Source organism: Ammodytes marinus (assembly GCF_949987685.1).
Source record: "Ammodytes marinus genome assembly, chromosome: 13".
Taxonomy (NCBI): domain Eukaryota; kingdom Metazoa; phylum Chordata; class Actinopteri; order Uranoscopiformes; family Ammodytidae; genus Ammodytes; species Ammodytes marinus.
Window position 1 is genome coordinate 11230093 of NC_137217.1, and position 21608 is coordinate 11251700.

Consider the following 21608-nt stretch of genomic DNA (forward strand, 5'->3'; position numbering starts at 1 on the left):
GGATCCACTGGCCCGGCGGGCCAGTAGGAAAAAAAAGTTATGTTGAACCCTGGCCTTGACGCAGAGTTGGCTTGTTTTAAGCCGCAAACTACATGGGTTAGCTCTCGTGAGCTAGCTGGCTAATAATGACATCTTTAGCCTACTCGGGGCTTCACCCCCGTGCTGTTATTGTTGTAATGGTTTTATGTAACTTTAAAATGTCAAACTTGAAAATATTATTTGTGTTGAAGCTGGAGTTAAAGTATTACCAGACATTTGCTCATTAGTTAATTTTGACAGCTTTTTTAAATGAAGATGAGCAAATACTGCAGGAAAATTCAAGTCTTTCATTATTTTGATATAGGCTACTATCAATTGGAAAATGTAGGCTCTTTGGTTGAAGCTGTCATTTTTATTTTGCGCTAACTGACTAAAGCCAGACTGGTGTGGTATTTTGCACCAGTTTCTCTTTTGGATGGAAATTTAAGTTCCAAGCAAAAATTTAAATAATCTAATGTGATTAAAGTTCAGTACGGTTATTGTAATCCATTGAATTTTAAGGAAAAATACTATATCGTGATATGTGGGTCAATGACGTGACGCCCATTTTTTTGTGTCCGTAAGGTTAAATTAAATTTGAAAATGTGGAAACAAAAAAAAAGCTTACACATTACTGTAACACATTCATTTCTAGAGACCCTATTAAAAAGTTTTTGGTTTTATTCAATTTTGAAAGAATATTTGGAGATAAAAGGCAAAAATGTCTAAGTGGTGTAACCGTCAAAACTTCGTACCACAAAATGTAACTTGCTTAAATACAGTGAATTTCTCAATATAACATCCTATAAACTATTTTGGCATTATCCTAAAATGGAGGTCATTGTGAGTATATAAATTATATTTAAATACAACTTTCATATTTGTTCTAATAATTTGGGGAGCGAGCGAATGTCCTGAATTGTCAAGTGGTGTAACCATCATTCAAGGTGCCATTTTGTTCAAATCTTTAAGAACAGTAAAGGACCCCTGATGAACATGACTGCTGCATTCCAAAGTTAAGAGCTCTCCAAGAAATATAAGATATTTGCACTTTTAGGGTATGTCAAGTATCATTTGGGTTACATGTCAAATGGTGTAACCCAAATAAAACGTTGAAAAAATATTTTTTACATAAATAGTATTATTTGTTTTAAGAATTATATTTGATTTATTCACACCAAGACCATGTCCTCAGATATGAGTCCATGATAATGCCTGTCAAAATAGATTTTTAGTCGAAATGTCAAATGGTGTAACCGGTTACACCATTTGACTAATTTGACAAACATCTCGGTTTTTGTAAAAAAAAATTCAAAATTCACTAGTTTATGATACTGGTTTAAAATGAAATATGAGCTCAATTACTTTTTTAAACCAGTTTTAGGTTATTATTGTTTGTATCTTCTAAAATAGTTGGTATTTCCACAACTTTATCACCAAAGCTAGGTACGGCTAGGATAAAATCATTAAGTGGCATGATTTTGTGATTTTTTAATTCATGCTTAGCTTCAATGCATATTTTTATATCATTCCTTTTCATTTTAATGTCACATAATTTCATAATACATGAATAAATTATATAAATGAAGCATATGAACAGTGACACCTAATGTGGAAGGATGAACAGCAGCTTTAAATACCTAGAACTCCAACAATTTGTGAATAGTAGAAAATGTTTATCAAATTTAGGCTGCAGAATTGAGCAACTTTCTCTACAATAGATGACACATTCAAAAGAGGAAACAAGCCAATTACCTTGCAAAAAGAGGACAGGAAAGGTAGTTTTCATGAACAGAAACAAGCGTGCACTCACACTCACATGTGCTGCTGCAAGCTTTTTTCTTAAATGTAATCAGATCACAAGGCATAACGTCAACCAAATAATACCTTGCTTTCAGATTGATATAACTAGATATGAATTCACTGTTTAAAAGGGAATGCAGGAGCAGGACCCTTAACATACATGAATCTCCTAGTCTCTTCTACCCATCCACCTAGCTCTTTCTCACAAACAAACATAGACACACTTAAACGCACAAATACACAATTTGTTAAGACTTTTTGTTGTTGATTGAATTTTTTCCATAAATACAATCAAATGAGTTTGACCCTAGAACATTTTTGTCATCCATGGAGATCTTTATTTAAGAGTGTTTTTTCTTTAGGTTTAAGAGCATATAATTACAAAATCTGAATGTGAAAACAATACGGCATGCTCTTGAACCAGAAGACCACGCTCGTTAATAAAGATAGATAATTACTCCATAGTCACCTTAATGGTATTTGTTGACCAATGTTTTAAGTACATGAAAACAAAATCCAATGGCAAGTCCAAACACAGTAACTATCTTGACTGTAGTGCCTGATTTCATTGTTGTTTATTACACTTTTTGGCTGTAGAAGCAACACCGTCAAGTGGTGTAACTGGTTTGTGTCAAATGGTGTAACCAGTATTTTTCCTAAAAAAATCAAAATGTACATGTAAATTAATGTAGGCCAGAATTGATTACTCTTCTTAAATGTATTAAATAATTTTTAACACTTTTAAAACGATTGGTCAACAATTATTTAGAAAACAAGATGTTTCCAGCTAACGTCCTGCTCAAAATTGCAAAAACGCATACAATTTAGATATAGGGGTTATCCAAATAAAATCTTTTTTCATGTGATATTTTGAAATGGAAGTTATTATTCTTATGAGTTACACTCATATTACACTATGGTGGACAAAATAATGAATATTTCTTATTCTTTTGTGGTTACACCATTTGACATTGTCAGGTCCATTTGGGCCTACTTTTAGTAGAAAATTGTGTAAATCCCATTTCCCATGAAATAAAACTAACAGAAACACAAAATGTATATTTTAAATTGATTCAAGGATGCTTTTAAAATATATTTTTGAAAGATTTTCAAAAAACCATCATGACAACCCTTATTCGTCATTGACCCATATATATCCATATCGTGATATAAAATTACCTATATCGTGATATAAGATTTGGTCCATATCGCCCAGCCCTAGAACCGGGTCTCGATTCCCATCCCTAGTGGAGACAAGAGTTTATCAGATGTTAGAATAGCAGCCTGTGCACACATCTTTCACCAGCCAAAGTGGTAACTTACTCGCCTAAGACTACATTTACCCGCATTTGGCGAATGTAGAGCCCTCTAAGCAGTGTTGTGCATCACTCCTCTGTGTCTAAATGAGACAGTATCTCGTCGACCTGTCGCACAAGTGTGATTAGCCCTGTATTTATCTTCGCATTAGGGATGGCCATTTAGATTTATTTCTTTAACCGGTTAACCCCCAGAATTAACGGTTATTAACCGGTTAACCGTTAAGATTTAATGTAGCCTATTTATAGTGAAATACATGAAGTATTATAGCAGGGTTCCTGATCTTTTTTTGTTCCAAGGACCGGCATAATAATTTTAAAACAATTCAGGGACCAGTAGCCAATTTAAATGCCTACATTTTGACATTCACACGGCACCTTTGTCTGTTGTGAGAAGAGGTCTAATATGCAAATGTAGGAGCAGAAAGTGCAATAAGTGACTGAAAAGGGACATTTACACACACACACACACACAAACAGGCTTAGGGGATGGGTAGCCTACCGAAACCCGGTGCTAAGTAGTGCTGAGCACGGGGCAACATTTTGAAAGACCGTAATATTGATAAGCTCCAATGTTATCAGTACTGCATAATTATACTTAACACTTTTGTTTATGACGGATTTTCACTATTGATCAATCATGGCAGACCTGTGTCTGTGCATGGGGCGGGTACTCACTGCCTGGCTGTCTGTCACTCCCTCACACACTCACTGAGACGGTGATAGATGCAGAACAGCATCCACCTCAAGAAGGCTAATGCTAGCGCTATGTTAAGCTAGCGGGAGCCCACGCTGTTAATTAAATTATACAAACATATGACACGGGAGTGTTGTGACCATAAGTTGTGACTGGGAGCGTACCATGGACCTATTATAAAGTTGAGCGTAGCCTATACTACTCGTTTTATTTAGTGCTGTCAGACGATTAAAATATTTAATCGCATTAATGTCATAGTTAACTTGCGATTAATCGCATTCTTATCTATTCTAGCCTTAATGTCCCTTGATTTCTTTTTTCCCATTATTTTTTTCCCATTTTAAGTTTAGAGTCTACACCCTTGTAATTCAGTGTATTTCTTCTAACATATCATACTTTCCAATTCAGTGCAAATAGCCCACAATATAGGCTACCCCCGCACCCCCACCCCTAGAACAGCATACACAAATATAATTGGAACTTCCTTTTTTATTTAAAAACCAAACCATAAAACAACATCGGCTATATAAAACAAATAAGTATTAAGGCTAAATCAAACTGGTTGTTGTAGGCCTAAATGTTTTGGGAGTCATTCATCCACGGCTTATTTCAGACTGTGTGTGGAGTGGACACACTATACGCATACAGTTGGTTGCTATGGCGCTGCTGCGGGCGAGGCTCGAGTCGCCCTGAAAATTAATGACTGGCGGCTGCCACTAACATTCATGGAGGTTTTGGTGTGCGCGCAGAGTTATAAGTAAGACTTTTGCAAATGACAAGCTTTCTTTTCTGTTCTTTTTCCGCGTAGTCCCATGTCCCAGACTCACACACGGAAGAAGCTAAGCCTACTAGTGAAGGTCGCGCAGCTGAGCTAGGAAGTGCTAGGTTCTGGTTTCGGCTTCAAATTAAAAGTCAAAATTTACTTGACGTTTAGCCGTTTTGCCAGTTAAATGATTTTAATATGAAATTACGCTGTAGGACATGTTCCGTTTGAATTGACAGTAACTTAAATGCGAGCCATATGAATAGTTTGTGGTGTTTCAGTTGTTCTAACATTACTAGTTGATACAACAGCATGTGAAAAAACTACAACGTTTGCTAAGCCATAAAGAGCGTTAATCGCGTGATTAAAAAAATGTACGCCGTTAAAATGGGTTTGCGTTAACGCCGGTAATAACGCGTTAAACTGACAGCACTAGTTTTATTCTTTACTGACAGTAGGCATTCTTACATCTGGTTTAGCGATATCAAAATAAGAGTCCGGATTTCAGAGACATTAAGATTATTTAATTTTTTTTAACCGTTTAGTATTAACCGGTTAAAGATCTTCGTAACGGTTGACAAGTTAACCATGGACATCCCTACTTCGCATGTAATACATTTTAATAGGGCTGGGCGATTAATTGAAATTCAATTACGATTTTGGCTTCCCTCGATCATGAAACCAAGATAATCGTAATAAAATTATCATTGTGTCGCACGCCGTGTCTTGTGTGGTAAATGCAGCGAACCCTTCTGTGTGCGCTCCGCTCTGTCCCGCCCCCGCCCGAACACTTTTGCTTTCAGCGATTGTAGTGCAATGGTTTATTCAGCATGAAGTTAAAGTATTCGCCCAAGACTGATGTTAAATCGAAACACAAAAGCCTTGCGCGAGCGAAATAGCGAGTTGCCAGTTGAAACTCTGTGACGGTGGGTAATGGTGTCATTCACAGTGACACCTCGCCAGTGTGAGCCGCCGCACAGAAAAGCCCTGTGGCTTTACGGCTAAAATTAACCGGGGATATCCTGCCCGTTAACGTTGTTGATGTGGTAGGCTTCCGCGATCGGATTGCATTTCTTGAGCCTGGATACACAGAGCCACGTCGCCAAACTGACAGCGCGACTAGAAAAAATATATAGTGAGCCGCCTCCCTCCGTTAGTTTCAGTCTACAGCCGAACAAATTACAATAACCACCATGGACATCGTTTAAATAAAGCCTCTTGTTTTTATGATCATTAGGGCTTTAATGCAAATTCTGAAGTCCGAATATTACGTTGGCAGCTGCTGTGCAGTATTTTTTCAGCCACTCAACCTGCACTGTAAAAAAAAAAAGGCAATAAGTTGATCTTTTTGTAGATTCATACCTTCTCAACGTGCAAATAAATGAGTTGTTCACAATCACATCCCTAGTAAAATATTAATTGTACTCTTAGATTGGAAGGTTTCACTGTTTATTTATTTAGGGTGGCTTTTTAGTTGTAGGCTATGTTTGAGGAGCGCATTTGGGAGTTTAATTCATGCAATGTTGAAATAATTTACAGAATTTTCATTTTGGGGAATCCCTACAGTGAATAATCGTCTTTAATAATCGTGATTACAATATCAATCAAAAAAATAATCGTGATTATCATTTTTGCCATAATCGAGCAGCCCTACATTTTAATAGCAAATGTGAGTAAAACTGTTGCACTGTACAGCCCTGTATGTTTACTTGTTTAAACCCCACCGGTTAAAAACGCAAATGGAAATGATGTACGTGTTGATTTACATACAGATCGGGAAATGGAATCAGATCACAAATAGACACAGAAGACACATGTGTACTGCCAGGTGTGAACACATGGACTGAGAGCTCTCCATTGGTGTTCAGGGGCCGTATTCACAAAACATTTTATCTTAGCGCTAAGAGTACTCCTAAGGAGCACTAAAAGTTCTTAGTAAGGAGTAATTTCTTAAAACCTATTCACAAAGCTGATAAGACCAACTTTTACTAAGGAATGGGAGGGACTACTAAACTAAGATAAGGGGGCGGGGTTGACCCTGTTGCTATGGATGACGTCATGTTCATACCTTCTATGCCCACAGTGATTGGCTGAAAGGGAATGAGAGCTAAGAGTGAATTTATGATAGAAACACTGTGGGAGATATCCATATCGTGTCGCTGTATTAAAGTTAAGAGTTTTTAATACAATTAATGACAAGTGACACTGATTTAACATGAAACCAAGATACTGCAGGGTTTCCCACACATTCGTTCACTATTAACCTATTGGCTACAATAGCGCCACATAGGTCTATTCATTTTACATTTTACAATGATTTGAATCGGGACAAATATCCTCATTGAACAGCTGCACGCCATGCACTCTCACTGTATTTCTCTCAACGGCGACTATGCAGCAATAGTCAGACAGCGACAAACCAGGAAATTCACAATTTGGAAACAACAGCCGGCGAAATCGTAAAGTGCATGCGGAAGGAAAAAGGCGAGACGCGCAACTATACAGACAGCGGACCTGTGGAACGGAGGAGATGCTGCGAAGCGCCACATAGGCTATAGGCCTACTCTAGTACAAAATTAAACCCAAACGTGACACCAACAGTAACTTTCAGCGCATCGTAAACCCAAAGCAACTGCAGGAAAAGGAACTTAATAAATATATATATGAATTATATGAATATAATACATATAAATGTGTCTATACTTTCTAAATATAACTTCACTAAGATCATTAAACCCTCACAGTTATTAAAGGTACCTTTTGTTAAGCTCACTATCATTACATCTCTCCAAAATGCCATCAAATGCTTGTTTGTGAATTACTCTTAGTGACTTAGGAGTCCTCTCGAGGACTCTTAGCTTTTCATAGATTTAGGAGCTAGTTTTAGCGCTAAAATGCTTTGTGAATTACACTTATCTTAAAAAGTTAGGAGTCCTAAAATTAGGAGTGAAACGCCCCTTATTTTTGAGAGTTACTCCTAAATCAGCACGTTAGGACCTACTCTTAGCCTTAAAATGTTTTGTGAATACGGCCCCAGATCACTGACACCACATCTTAATCCCAGGTGGACACAGGGTTTGAGAGATCTGTGTTATGAACCGTGCACACTCCATAAGTGATTGCTGTACGAATAGAAATAACCTTTTCCAAAAAAAAATCTTCTTTTTATTGAACAACACTGAAAATTTCAGTGACTAAAACTTGAACTATGGGAGGAAAAAATTACATTTTGATTTGCTTCTCAGGGTGGCGTGACATTTGCCGGGGACAATAATAATAATCCAAGCTGGTTTAGCTGTGCCATCACCTTCAATAACCTCTGCTGACCCCCTTTGCATATTCAGCTTTTGCATTATCCCTCACTGTGTCCTCGGCCATAATTGTAACATGAAGGCACACAAGGTGGCACTCACACTTATGGTTCAAACGTGCAAACTCCCCTGCTGATGTGTAAACATTCATTACATTTAATCAACAAACAATCCCTTTTCCTTCCTCTGACTTCTCACTCTCTATCCCTCTCGCTCCCCTGAAACACTTGCATAAGGCCATGTCTGTACACATTCACACATGCACACACTCGCATTGGTCCTGCGGTTCGGCTGACGCATTACCCCTCCAATGTTGTCCCAAATCACACCCACACACAAATGCATAATGCTTAAAAACAGACTTCTCAGTCCAGCAGTCAGGCTTTATCTAAATCCCTTTCTCGGTATGATGGATCGGATCGGATCAGACACAGCCCACAAGTCCATTTGATGGCGCACTGATAGCAAATTCAGTTGATAAGATCCGATATTCTGAAATAAGAAAGACGTTACAAAGCTCCTTCTCCCTGTCATGGCTGTTGTCACGGTTGCTTCAATATTAAAGGGGGGAGGCTGTCTGCGAGCTGTCAGGCCTTTTCACTCTGATAAAGAACAAATAGATGTGTGGAAACCTTGTCCACATGATGAAAGTTGCTCAGGACCCAGGTATCCAAATACCACAAGGATGTATGCACATAACCATTCATTTTATTTCATACATTTTTGTTCCTAATTGCTGATAACATTCCAAAATGTATTTGGCTTTCTTTGTTGTCTCTGTCTTCTTTGCCTCTGTTATTCTGTTGTTTCCACAAATCCCACCCTCCCCTTCTATCTCTTTCTCCATCCGTCCTTGCTTGGCCCTGGAACAGAGACATTCCTGACCTGGTCTTATCTTTTGTGCAACACAGCCATTGCAATTGCAGCACTAAGTTAAGCTCTATCTCTTGCAGAAGTTGGCTACTGGCTTTTCAACAGCATTCCTGTCAAGCTCAAGGACCGCTCAGATTAATCTCTTCAACTTCCACCTTCGTTCATGAAAGATACACACTTACTTAGGCCATACAGAGACTAGTTTGTGTATTCATTCATGCCTTCATTCATTTAGTGAATGACCTGTCATAGGGCTGGGCGATATGACGATATCATATCGTGGACGATATAAAAGTGTCTACCGGGAGAGATTTGGCCATACCGTTTATATCGCGGAGATACAAAGTTGATGTGGCGGGAGCATATATGGAGCGGGAGGCAGCTGTCCCTCTGAGTCCCTATAATTACACTGCAGTTACACCGCCGCGCCACACGGGGGCTCTGCTGCAGAGTTCTGGGCTGCAATACAGCTTCTCTACCCGCAACAGAAGAAGCCTCATCTGTTGCTCTAGCTGTCTAGCTCATGGTCTAGCTTCGGTGCGCCGTCACTAAAGTTAACAAACCAACTCCGTGTCACGGTGGCAGAGCAGCTGGCTTTAACGGTCAAAAATGTCATTGGGCAAAGGAAACTTGCTTGCTGCTTCAGCGTGCTGTTGCCGTGACGCAGAGTTGGCTTGTTTTAAGCCGCAAACTACATGGGTTAGCTCTCGTGAGCTAGCTGGCTAATAATTACATCTTTAGCCTACTCGGGGCTTCACCCCCGTGCTGTTATTCTTGGAGACAGCCAGCAAGGCTGGTTTTATGTAACTTTAAAACATGTCAAACTTGAAAATATTATTTGTGTTGAAGCTGGAGTTAAAATATTACCAGGCATTTGCTCATTAGTTAATTTTGACAGCTTCTTTAAATGAAGATGAGCAAATACTGCAGTAAAATTCAAGTCTTTCATTATTTTGATATAGGCTACTATCAATTGGAAAATGTAGGCTCTTTGGTTGATGCTGTCATTTTTATTTTGCACTGACTGACTAAAGCCAGACTGGTGTGGTATTTTGCACCAGTTTCTCTTTTGTATGGAAATTTAAGTTCCAAGCAAAAGATGAAAATAATCTTACGTGATTAAAGTTCAGTACGGTTATTGTAATCCATTGAATTTTAAGGAAAAATACTATATCGTGATATATCGTGATATAAGATTTGGTCCATATCGCCCAGCCCTAACCTGCCATGTTGTTTGTTGGACCAAAAAGAGCTGACCAAGACTTTATCAGGGCAATAGGCCTTTCACACCAAAATGAACCAAGAGTCAGTTCCAGGCTGGTGTTGGGGTCAGTTCAAAACTGGTTACAGCCTTATCCCAGTTATGAACCGGTTGGTTTCACATCGACCGGAGACAGCCATGGAGCCGGCAAGAGAGCAACGTCATGACGTCAATGTAAACGTGTGTGTACGTCACCCGGCGCCGCTGCTCTTGTGGCTAACGCTAAAGCTACCGCTAGCTTTAAGCACAACAACAGCGGCGAATACGTCTTATTTTTACACGTGTTGGCTCTCGCTTTGCTTTCTTAACCAAACAGGACCCATACAGCGTATTCTCGCCGGTCAATTTGATCGCTACGTTCGGTAATTATGTTATGTTTACGTCTCGTAGTAGCGGTGTTTTTAAATATGGCGGGCATGAGGTTTGAGTTGCTCTGGTTGGTCAGGATAATCCCTCCCCCGGCCGCTGGCGCAAGCAGTTCTTCCCAAACCCTGCTCAATCCTGGGGTATGAGTTCCCCCGGTTTTTACGGCCCGGAGCCTGCTCTCTGGCGGTGTGAAACCAAAACACTGGCTCTAACTCCGAACAAGCCCAGAACTAGCGCCAATTTTGCGGCGGTGTGAAAGGCCTACAAGACTCTCCTGTTTTGGTGTCGGATGAGCACTTCAAAGGCATACTCGTCAAGCTGATGGATGGCTGATTGCAGATGTGGGCAAAGCTTCCTCCAAACTCCTAAAGGATTCAGTGAAATTCAGCAGCCCTTTGACGACAAACATATTTTTGGATTGACGTTGTGTTTTGGTCAGTGTGTCTTGGCGTTCTCTACCTAACTCTAAGGCGTGTATGACTCAATTCTGAGGAGGGATATTTGAAGAGATGAAAGCTTTTTTGCTTTTGGGTTCTACTGGTTAGAGAGGGCTTAAGATGTGTGCAGGCAGAGAAGGGGAACAAGAAGAAAAAGAGTGATGGAAGATTCAAAGCAAAGTAATTAGGTGAATTAACCTGGGGTCATGTAGAACTGGCAGAGCTTGAGACCCCCTTCTGTGTCTCTGTAAATGTTTTATAAAGCTGTCTTTGAACTCATTAACCAGGAGGAGGAGTGAGAACAAAGTGCCCTGAGCAAATGAGTAAAGGCTTTGTTTTTCAAAAAGCCATATTGGTGTCAACATCATCTTACCTCAAGTCAGGGTAGAGCAGGTTGCCCTCCTTAAACCCCATTAGGCAGCAATGTTCCTACACCATTAGAAAAGTATCCAAAGTACACTAATAATCCCTGCTTTCAACTGCCTCAGATTGTATTAGCCAATCTATTCAATCAACCTATTTTTACCCATAATGTTAGTCTGGAAATCCAGACCCATATCTGCAACGATAGAGAGTCTGGCCTTGATCAATAGACCTTCCCAACTCAAGGGGCAGCACCTACGCATGCATTTCAAATACCACTGCACGTATTAGATTGCACTACAACCAATCAGAGCAATGAACAAAGTGACGTATTAAGCCCCGTTCGTTTAGCGAACAGCGGGTTAACCGTTAAGCTAAACTTTTGCCGTGGTCGGTCGGCAAAACAGAACATTCCTCTTACTTGGTAATGAAACATTTGAGTGCCGTCTTCCAACTCTTAAAGTATCAAGGCCGAAGCCGTCTCAAACTCAAAGAACATATCTGCATCCATCTTTGTTTACTATCGCGGCTTCGACGGGGCATGCACAGCACTGTCGTCATCCAATTACGTCCGCCCCAGAGCCCCATCAGGGCTGTACAGTGCGACAGTTTTGATCGCATTTGCTACTGAAATTGATCACGTGCGATGATGAATACAAGTCCATTCGCACTAGTGCTAGTTGATAATGAGGAGAGGCTGTCTTTGAAACACAGAGGAGAGATGCACAACACTGCTTAGAGGGCTCTACATTAACACTCCAAATGGGGGTAAATGTAGTCTTAGGTAAGTAAGTTATTGAGTCCACCCTTCACTTTGGCTGGTGAAAGATATGTTTCCTCGGGATCTGTGCTCGTGCAGCTATTCTACCTATAAAAACTTCACCAACGGTAATAACCGGAAGGAGATTACCGCAGTTAAGTTAGCGCGTGTGCAAACAGAACATTTCCTCTGCGCCTTCACGTTAAAAGCCTGTTACTAGCCAAACGTCAGTTGACTTTTATTTTGAAGCCGGTAAGAACAGGAAGTTAGCGCTTCACAGCCCTGCAGTGCTCTAGCTAGAAAGGCAACTCATTCAGCTGCAGAGAAAAGTCAACAGTAGTCTAAAAACAAAGTTTGAAATAAGCCACTGAAGAACAACTTTCAACACATTCACAACAACCTATTTAATTTATCCTAAATTGTACCAATATGTATACTTATTTATTTAATAGGCTATGTTTAATGTTTTAAAGTTTGGTTTTAATTAACAGAAGGACATTTTCTAAAAAAAAATATTATTATTAATATAATAATTATATACAGTATATACAAAACATACATAGATATAGATATTATTTTTATATTTGGGGGAAAATAATTCTGAATCAGCAAAAAATTGCAATTGGCAGGTTAGATTATTTTGTCTAAATTGCAATCAGTGCACCCCTATTCATTCTTCTACAATTATTACTGCACACACTAGGACAGGGGTGGCCAACCAGTCAGAGACAAAGAGCCACATTTTTTACTGTGTTACTGCAAAGAGCCACATCGTACACATGGGTACACACAGTGGCGATTCCAGGAAATTTTGACTGGGGGTGGCCAAGGTGGGCCACAGAGTTAGAGTGGGGTGGCCATCGCACCCCTGAATGAATAGCATGTGATATGCTGTACAACCAATTCAAAGATGATTTATAATCCCAAATGCCCAAATCATGTTAGTATCCATTGTAATGTTTGCCAGAAAACTAAACCCCTGAAGGGGGTCTGGGGGCATACCCTCCAGAAGATTTTTTTGTGTTTTTAACATGTAATCTAAGCATTCTGGTGCATTCTGGCGAAGATAATAAAGGAAAAAGTCAATATTTATTTCAGCTCAGATGAATAGTAAAATTAGCAAGACAACATAACTTGCTAGCAGCCAGATGCCTAACAACTGCACAGAGGGACGGATGACCACTAGCTTTTGACCAAATATCTTGCTAAAAAAATAAACCTTTATTTATGAAAGTCTGCCCTTGTTAAGAACATGTTACACTCGCTAACTACAAACTTTAATTTTTTTATTCAGATTTCAAAAATCTGCTGGGACACGTGCCTATACACATGCATGGGTGGCACGCATGTCACAAGCACACTTATGCTGTTTTCAAGACCTTTGCTGACCAGAGACCAGTTCTAGTGGCCACAGTCCTACCATTAATTTAGTAATTGAAAATTGCAAACTGATCTCATATCAGTGGATTGGAGTGTTTGTGTGATGAACTTGGCAACTACCTATCAAAAAAAGTTAAGAAAGAAAACAAAATACATATCATCTCTGATCTAGGATACATATCAGGAAAAAAATGTAATTAAAAAAATAAAATGAAAATAAAAAATAACATTTGAACTGGGGGGGGGGGCACTGGGGTGGCCAGTAAGATTTTAGGGGGGGAGGGCGTTTTTATTTTCGCGGGGAGCTTGCACATGCATGCACAAGCATTATTTATTAAAAAAAAAAAAAAAAAAAAAAAAAGGGGGCCCCACACTAGGACTTGAAACGGGCCCCCAGATCGTTAAGGCCGCCCCTGTGATAATGACAGGACTGGACTCCTACAGTACCAAAGACGACAGGGCAGTCATTTTCAACAATGAACATTGTGTGCACTGCCTCACACACAAACTCTCAGTTCAACCAAGTCCACAAACAAAAATATAACAATTTAAAATAGCGTTTTTCTCTCACTATGCATGTTGCTTTGTGGGACTTACTTTTAGCATGGAGAGAGCTGAAGTGGCGCCGAAGATTTGAAGCCTTGAAATGCGCAAATGACACCTGGCATATAAGGCAGAATGGCCTGCCATAACGTTCAACAAAAAATATGAACTCTCCCACTCTGTTTCGGAGCGAACTTGACACAAATAGTTTACTCACGGAAAACCTCCCTCCAAGCTGAGCGGGCAGTTTTATGTTGCGTCCGCACCAAACGTTTGCGAACGTTATGTTGCGTCCTCAATTAAACATTTGCGAACAGGCATACACATAGGGCCTACACATTAATAAAATAAAAAATGAAATAATAGACAACATGTAAAACGAACGTAAGAGCCGCATGAAACGTTTGCGAACATGCACACACATAGGCCCACACAAAAAAAAAAGTATATAAAAAAAAAATTATAATCACATAATTTGATATGACCTGAAGAGCCGCACGAAGCTGGGCAAAGAGCCGCATGCGGCTCGCGAGCCGCGGGTTGGCCACCCCTGCACTAGGATATAATATTAATTGAGAATCTCAAAGGAGACCAAGATGAGATGCTCAAAGGTAATTATTACAGTGAAATGCAAGGGTTAAGGTTATGCAAGTTTTTGATCATACTTTGTGTGCTACCAAATTTATTTTTGTGCTACTGAATTTTTTTGCTTGCTAGCACCAGTGCTACCACCTAAAAAAATAAGCATACAGCCCTGCCCATACATGGGCTCTGGCCCGCCCATATCAGAAAGAACAATTTGATTGGTAGCTCAGGATTTCTTGACATATTTAATGAGCTTCAATGGAGAGTGTCCAGACCAACAGGCGCAACAAACTTAATTTGCCACCGCCTAGCGGCAGGTCTGGATTTCCAGGCTACCATAATGTAGTATTGTTCAACATTTTATTGGAGCTTTTCTTTGATTTACACACAGAAAGAGGGCAAAGTTAAAGAAAAGGGTGGAATCATTAATTATGCATATTCAGCCTTCAGGTTTTCAATTAAGTTCTTATTTTCCCTGACGCTCTGCCACCCCCACTTTTATTTGTACCAGTATTAAGTCCCTGTCCCTGCTCCAGGCAACAAGCCAGCTCCGCTGCCTTAAAAAAAGTTGCTAATCTATCATGGTTGCAGGTAAAACATTCAAGACAAACTATGCTGTTAAGTACAAGATAGTGCAGTAAATCCCATTCATAATAATGTTGGCCATCAATCTCTAATGCTTATATCCTGAGGTCACCAGAGTATTTTAAGCAAGATAACTTAAGGCAAGTTAGAGTCAGACTCTTCACTTACTTTCACCACCTAATTGTTTATCGTCTATTAAAGTTACTACATGGCATTGCTGGAATGGGTATCATAGTGATAGAGGAATGGGTATCATAGTGAAGAGACAAATCCAACATTCTGTGTAGTTTATTGCATTGGACTGGTGTACTAGCTCCCTACAAGTGTAATAAAACCTCTGCTAAGGTCTCATGTTTCCACATTCCTCAAGGATCACTCTCCACAGAGGTCTAACATACTCTTTCTAGGGCAGTCCATTCTCCAGTATTTATCTTGATGGCTAATTAACCCCATGTATATTATGAGTTTGAGGGGTTCTCATTAACCCCACGTTACGAGCGGCCGTTTGATCACCTTGTGGAGATCAGAGCAGTCATTTAACGATTGCCCTCATTCCTGAAAACACAGTGTATTTGGGTTTATTATTACATGGCAGGTCTGATGCAAGTCTCTAGAAAGACAGTATTGGTTTTAGTGTGAAGTCAGTGTTTTTTTTGTGTGCATAAGTTAATCCTGCTAGTTTTTTTTCCTCTCACTAAGCGTTGTACAAATCTTCCTCATATGGCTCAGGGGCCGTATTCACAAAACATTTTAAGGCTAAGAGTAGGTCCTAACGTGCTGATTTAGGAGTAACTCTCAAAAATAAGGGGCGTTTCACTCCTAATTTTAGGACTCCTAACTTTTTAAGATAAGTTTAATTCACAAAGCATTTTAGCGCTAAAACTAGCTCCTAAATCTATGAAAAGCTAAGAGTCCTCGAGAGGACTCCTAAGTCACTAAGAGTAATTCACAGACAACCATTTGATGGCATTTTGGAGAGATTTAATGATAGTGAGCTTAACAAAAGGTACCTTTAATAACTGTGAGGGTTTAATGATCTTAGTGAAGTTATATTTAGAAAGTATAGACACATTTATATGTATTATATTCATATAATTCATATATATATTTATTAAGTTCCTTTTCCTGCAGTTGCTTTGGGTTTACGATGCGCTGAAAGTTACTGTTGGTGTCACGTTTGGGTTTAATTTCGTACTAGAGTAGGCCTATAGCCTATGTGGCGCTTCGCAGCATCTCCTCCGTTCCACAGGTCCGCTGTCTGTATAGGTGCGCGTCTCGCCTTTTTCCTTCCGCATGCACTTTACGATTTCGCCGGCTGTTGTTTCCAAATTGTGAATTTCCTGGTTTGTCGCTGTCTGACTATTGCTGCATAGTCGCCGTTGAGAGAAATACAGTGAGTGCATGGCGTGCAGCTGTTCAATGAGGATATTTGTCCCGATTCAAATCATTGTAAAATGTAAAATGAATAGACCTATGTGGCGCTATTGTAGCCTATAGGTTAATAGTGAACGAAAGTGTGGGAAACCCTGCAGTATCTTGGTTTCATGTTAAATCAGTGTCACTTGTCATTAATTGTATTAAAAACTCTTAACTTTAATACAGCGACACGATATGGATATCTCCCACAGTGTTTCTATCATAAATTCACTCTTAGCTCTCATTCTCTTTCAGCCAATCACTGTGGGCATAGAAGGTATGAACATGACGTCATCCATAGCAACAGGGTCAACCCCGCCCCCTTATCTTAGCTTAGTAGTCCCTCCCATTCCTTAGTAAAAGTTGGTCTTATCAGCTTTGTGAATAGGTTTTAAGAAATGACTCCTTACTAAGAACTTTTAGTGCTCCTTAGGAGTACTCTTAGCGCTAAGATAAAATGTTTTGTGAATACGGCCCCAGATCTCTCAGGGGAAACAAAGAAGATGGGTCTACGAGGGTCTGGCAGTGTCTTAAAATATTGGAAGTTGCTGTTGTTTGTGTGGGGACCAAAATGTGTCTTTTGTGCGTGTTTGCGTGTGTGTTGGTACAATTCTTGCAATGGGTGGCTCTGTCTGTGTAGGGCCCTGATACAGCATGCTGTTGTCAATGGCTGTTTTTTTCCCCCCTTTGCCTTTCTCAACGGATGACACTCACTTTCACTGTGTGCCTCTCAGGCTGGAATTCCTCTGGCTCATAGTCCTGGCAACAGCCTACTACTGCCCATCAACTTGGCTTAACTGTGACAAAAAAAGAGAAAGCAGAAAATTGGATATGAATTCAGTTCGAGATGGGAGAGAGCGGGATGGTATTGGAGCTGCCGTCATTTTCTCCTCCGCAGTTCATTCTCAAATTTGAGGATTCCCTTCATGACCAAAATGAGTGATGACTACCTAATAAACTGAAGGTGGTGCTTTTATAAAGAACTGTTCTGTTGAACATTCAGGTGAACACATTTAGAAAGCATTGTTTAACTCAATCACATTACTTGGAGCCCCTCTGCAGACTTCCATTTTGTTGATTGTAAATGGTCCCGAAGTATCAAGGCACGAGCAATAAATGAGGCCACAGCTGAGCTTTCTAAGCGGTTAATCTCCGACGATGATTGAAAGCATGGGATTCTTTTCCAATGAATCAATGCTCTTTTTATGTATTTTTGTTTAACAACATAATAAACTAAGAATTATATTGCCCTCTCACCTGTTATTGTTGGAAAATAATACAAAAAGGGGACGAAAGGTTGACGATTGCTAAATCTGTTCCCTTTGACTGGAGCAGTCCTCCTGCATCCAGCAGCAAAAAAATACCACCATTTATTTAACCAGTTAAATAAATGGCTCAGTTAAGTGCAACCCCGTTGCACTTAACTGAGCCATTTTGAAAAATGAACTTCGCAGCTAAGAGATGCACCATTTTCTCAAGATTCATAAAAGTAGTGAATAAACAAACACATGTCAAAGGTGGGTCCATTACTAGGTTGTTTTGTTGTTCCCAAAATTCAGTTTTGGGTAACCCACATGAGCATTTTGACTTGCCATAGCGCAGCTGAAGCGATGCCTCCTTTGATCGAGGTCTTTTTCTATGAGTTGTTATGTTGTAAATGTGTGTGGTCTCGCTCACAGATTATAGGAGACAAACACTTTGGCTGTTCTTCTGAGTCTCCTCAGGCACTTGACAGAGTGAGCCATGCATTTCTTTTTAACACCATCCATTCTTGTTGCTAGGAGACTGGTTGATCTTTTTTCTTTGCCAAGCTCACTTCCTGTTTTTCTTTATTCTTTCAGTGAATCACACTGCGTTCCTAGCCTACAATATTAATACGTGACATTTAAATGTATCCATGACACTTATGTTTCATAACAAAGAAGAACAGTAGATGTCCCGCAACATTAACTTTAAAGGTGGTAGTTTTAGCATTTGGCTGTCTAGCCCTTTTTTCTTTTCCCCAAATGTTGGATCTAGAAAATGAATACGTGTACCAGGACTGTTTCATTATCGATCTGTGTGATGATGTTGTTTTAATGGTGTTGCATTATTAAATACACTTTTTTATAATTCACTCACCTTTCCTGCTTTTGAAGGAGGGCATTGTTTGCATCTCAATAAATATTCGGTCACTATGTACTTTACCAATGTCGGTTAAAAAAACTATGTTGCAATTTATGACAGACGGGTCAAAATGAGTCATCTTCCATGCCCATATTTAATAATGCAGGGAGAAAAATAGAAGTTAGGGGTGAGTAAATGTGTTTGCCCGAACGTTCTAAATGTGTTTGCCCGAACGACTTCAAATGTCCATTATTATTTGATGTATGTTTCAACTGACAGTGCTATGCCCCTGCTTCCACTTTATACCCTTTACTTATAGAGGTTGCTTGGAAAGAGTTTATAGTTAAGGTTTCTATTGCCCGCTATAGAGATATTCAGGAGTAAGAGTCGAGCAATAACCGTTGATGAATCTATCATCTTTATAATTGTGTTTTTTCACTAATAGCCCATAATAGCTTTATGCAAATGGTTATATTGGCAGTTTAGTTGGACGATTTTCATGATCTCCATTTATTCTTTTGAAGGTTAGGATGATCAAGATAACACACATTTAATAATGCTTGGCAGTCCTGTGCTATAAATTCCCTATTGGTCTAATACCAGCATTGTATTGCATTATAATGTGTGGGTGATATTCATGACTGTGTGTGAAGTGGAATGATAATATTTCAGTATGATGATGGTGCTGTGCCATTTTCTGAAGCCTGTTTTTAGACGGTAGTTTATTGCCATGTAAATCTGCTTTCAATATATGCCGTAGTAGTAATTGTAATCTTTGTTACATCATATATTCTTGTATTTTGCCTTATATCGTTATAACGAGGTGGCAAAAATGACAAACTGAAGCTCATTACTTAAACAGTGTGATTATTCAGTGATGAGCAAATGTTAGCGCACCTACAGGGGTGAGACAGGGTTGAATTCATATTATGTAGACGCTTTTTTTCTTTTTCTACTACCTAAGTGCATACTTTAATAATCCGTGAAAAATAAAACACAACATACACACCAAGAGTTGGCTAATGAGGACGATATTTATAAACACTCATCCTTATCGTCTCCACTGACATGCGGTGGCACACTGTGACACTGCTCCTCCCCACAGACAGCCATCTGGATGAGTAGAGAAGAATGGAGGTATGCAGGGAGAGGAACATCTGGTCTTTTCGGAGTTTGCAATGGCAAGAAATGTAATGGATGGGAGATTTGAACCCAGCGAGGCCCACATATGGACCTATACTTTAGTTTTTTATAAGCCTACAAAACGGTCGGTTATTATGTGCCTCTGTCTGGCTGGATTATTTGTTTGCTTGATGATAGCCCATCATATCTGTGATGGAGTCACACTTTGACTCAGAGTGTTGTTTCATAATAGATGACCAGATCAGAGCATTTACTATAGCTTGCATATATGGGTTGCATTGACTATGGATTTTCCATGCACATTATAGTGTATTATAGATGGCATCAAGCCTAGCCGTAGCTTTTATGCTTTTTGCAGCTGTCATTCACAGCAGTGGCAGTCAAATGGAAATGGTGTGTGTGTTTAGTCTAACGTGGGCTTATCTGTATAGATATTACCTAATCACCAATTTTCCATATTACATTGCACTCATTTGTATTTTCCATTTGATAGTACGAAAGACATCTGGTGATTTGTGTGTAGTTTTTTGCAGTGGGTTGAACTTGTGCATAATCCATCATGTGCCCTTCAGGCCAAGCAGAGAATATATATGTTGTATGTATTTTTAAAACAACAGACTCTGATGGGTCAAAACTAGATCTATCTTTCAAAGGTATTTGTTAACACTTGATATTGTAAAATCTAATAAGAACCAGATTCCTAGCCGTCCTGGCATCCTGTCCTCTTTGCTATATACAAGGAGGAAAAGGTGGAACCACATGTTTGCATATGTTTGTTCAAAACTCCTCTGCTTGACATTTGGCAAACACTCAATCCTAGCAGATTGCTGTGAGATATCTCACTCACATAAGATTTCATCTGAAGTGGTGGCAGCTCTGTAGTTTGCGCAAGCTTTCTTTTTAGCAACATTACTTTGAACATATTGCCAATTTTAAGATGGCCCAGAAATAATGACTTGGAAATGAGCTGTTTTCTAATGTTTTTATGCATTTCCTCACCATGGCATTGTTTCCTTTGCTGCCTTGCGTGTCTGCTGTACCTTTCGTTCATTGCTCCATAAATGATATAAACCCAGACAGAGATTTACTGCTGAGACACCTTTTTGAGGAACATTTCACTTGGCTTAGAATGTGTTTCAGATTGATGCCCATAAGGCATAGCAAGGAAATATGTCATACTTGACATCCTCATATACTAAGGGGCAATACTTTAAAAAAAAGTGCACAACACGCAACCAAGTCCCAATGCATGGAAACCAGGCAATGCACATTCTCACAGGCGCACATATATTATCTACACTGAAGGAATTCCAAGCAGCTCCTTAATCCGAGCAAGTGCTGACTGAGGCTTAGATTGGATGGAGGGAGTGAGGAAGAAATGAGAGAGATGTTGAGATGTGCATGTGAGAGGGCAAGGAGTTTAAAGATGGGATGGGGGAGAGGGGAAGAGAGATGAGAGGGGATCAAAGCATGGGATTTCCCCCGAAAGTACTTGCGCTTTCCAGGTATTCCATTGTTGAAAAGAGACGACTTTTCGGTTCCGCTGCCTGGAACTTAGGGCCTTGTGTGTTGTGTTCCTAAAGTCAGTAGTATTATATTATGTGTCATTAGTAGTAGGCTTTGTAGGGTAAAACCATATAAAATACTGCACTGGTGGTACGTGAAGGCCTGTGGTATTTGACTGCTCACATTCCCTGTGATCCTCTGTTAGCATCTTGTTTTGTGTGCAAATTAATATGTTAAATTAATCATTTTTCTCTTGTTTGCTTTCACCCTACAGGTATGACTACAGAGAGATGCTGTACAACTCAACGTTCTGTCTTGTACCTCGAGGACGGCGGCTGGGTTCCTTTCGCTTCTTGGAAGCTTTGCAGGTCAGTGA

At 39.6% G+C, this 21608-nt stretch overlaps 1 protein-coding gene across 1 annotated transcript in view; it reads left to right on the forward strand.

The window, feature by feature from the left end:
• The window catches only part of LOC307260130 (exostosin-1b-like), a 52491-nt gene that overhangs the window by 18458 nt on the left and 12425 nt on the right, over window positions 1-21608 (forward strand). Inside the window, exon 2 of the mRNA XM_080040273.1 lies at window positions 21507-21600. Within this exon, the coding sequence (XP_079896399.1) occupies window positions 21507-21600 (94 nt within the window). The remainder of the gene's footprint in view (window positions 1-21506; window positions 21601-21608) is intronic.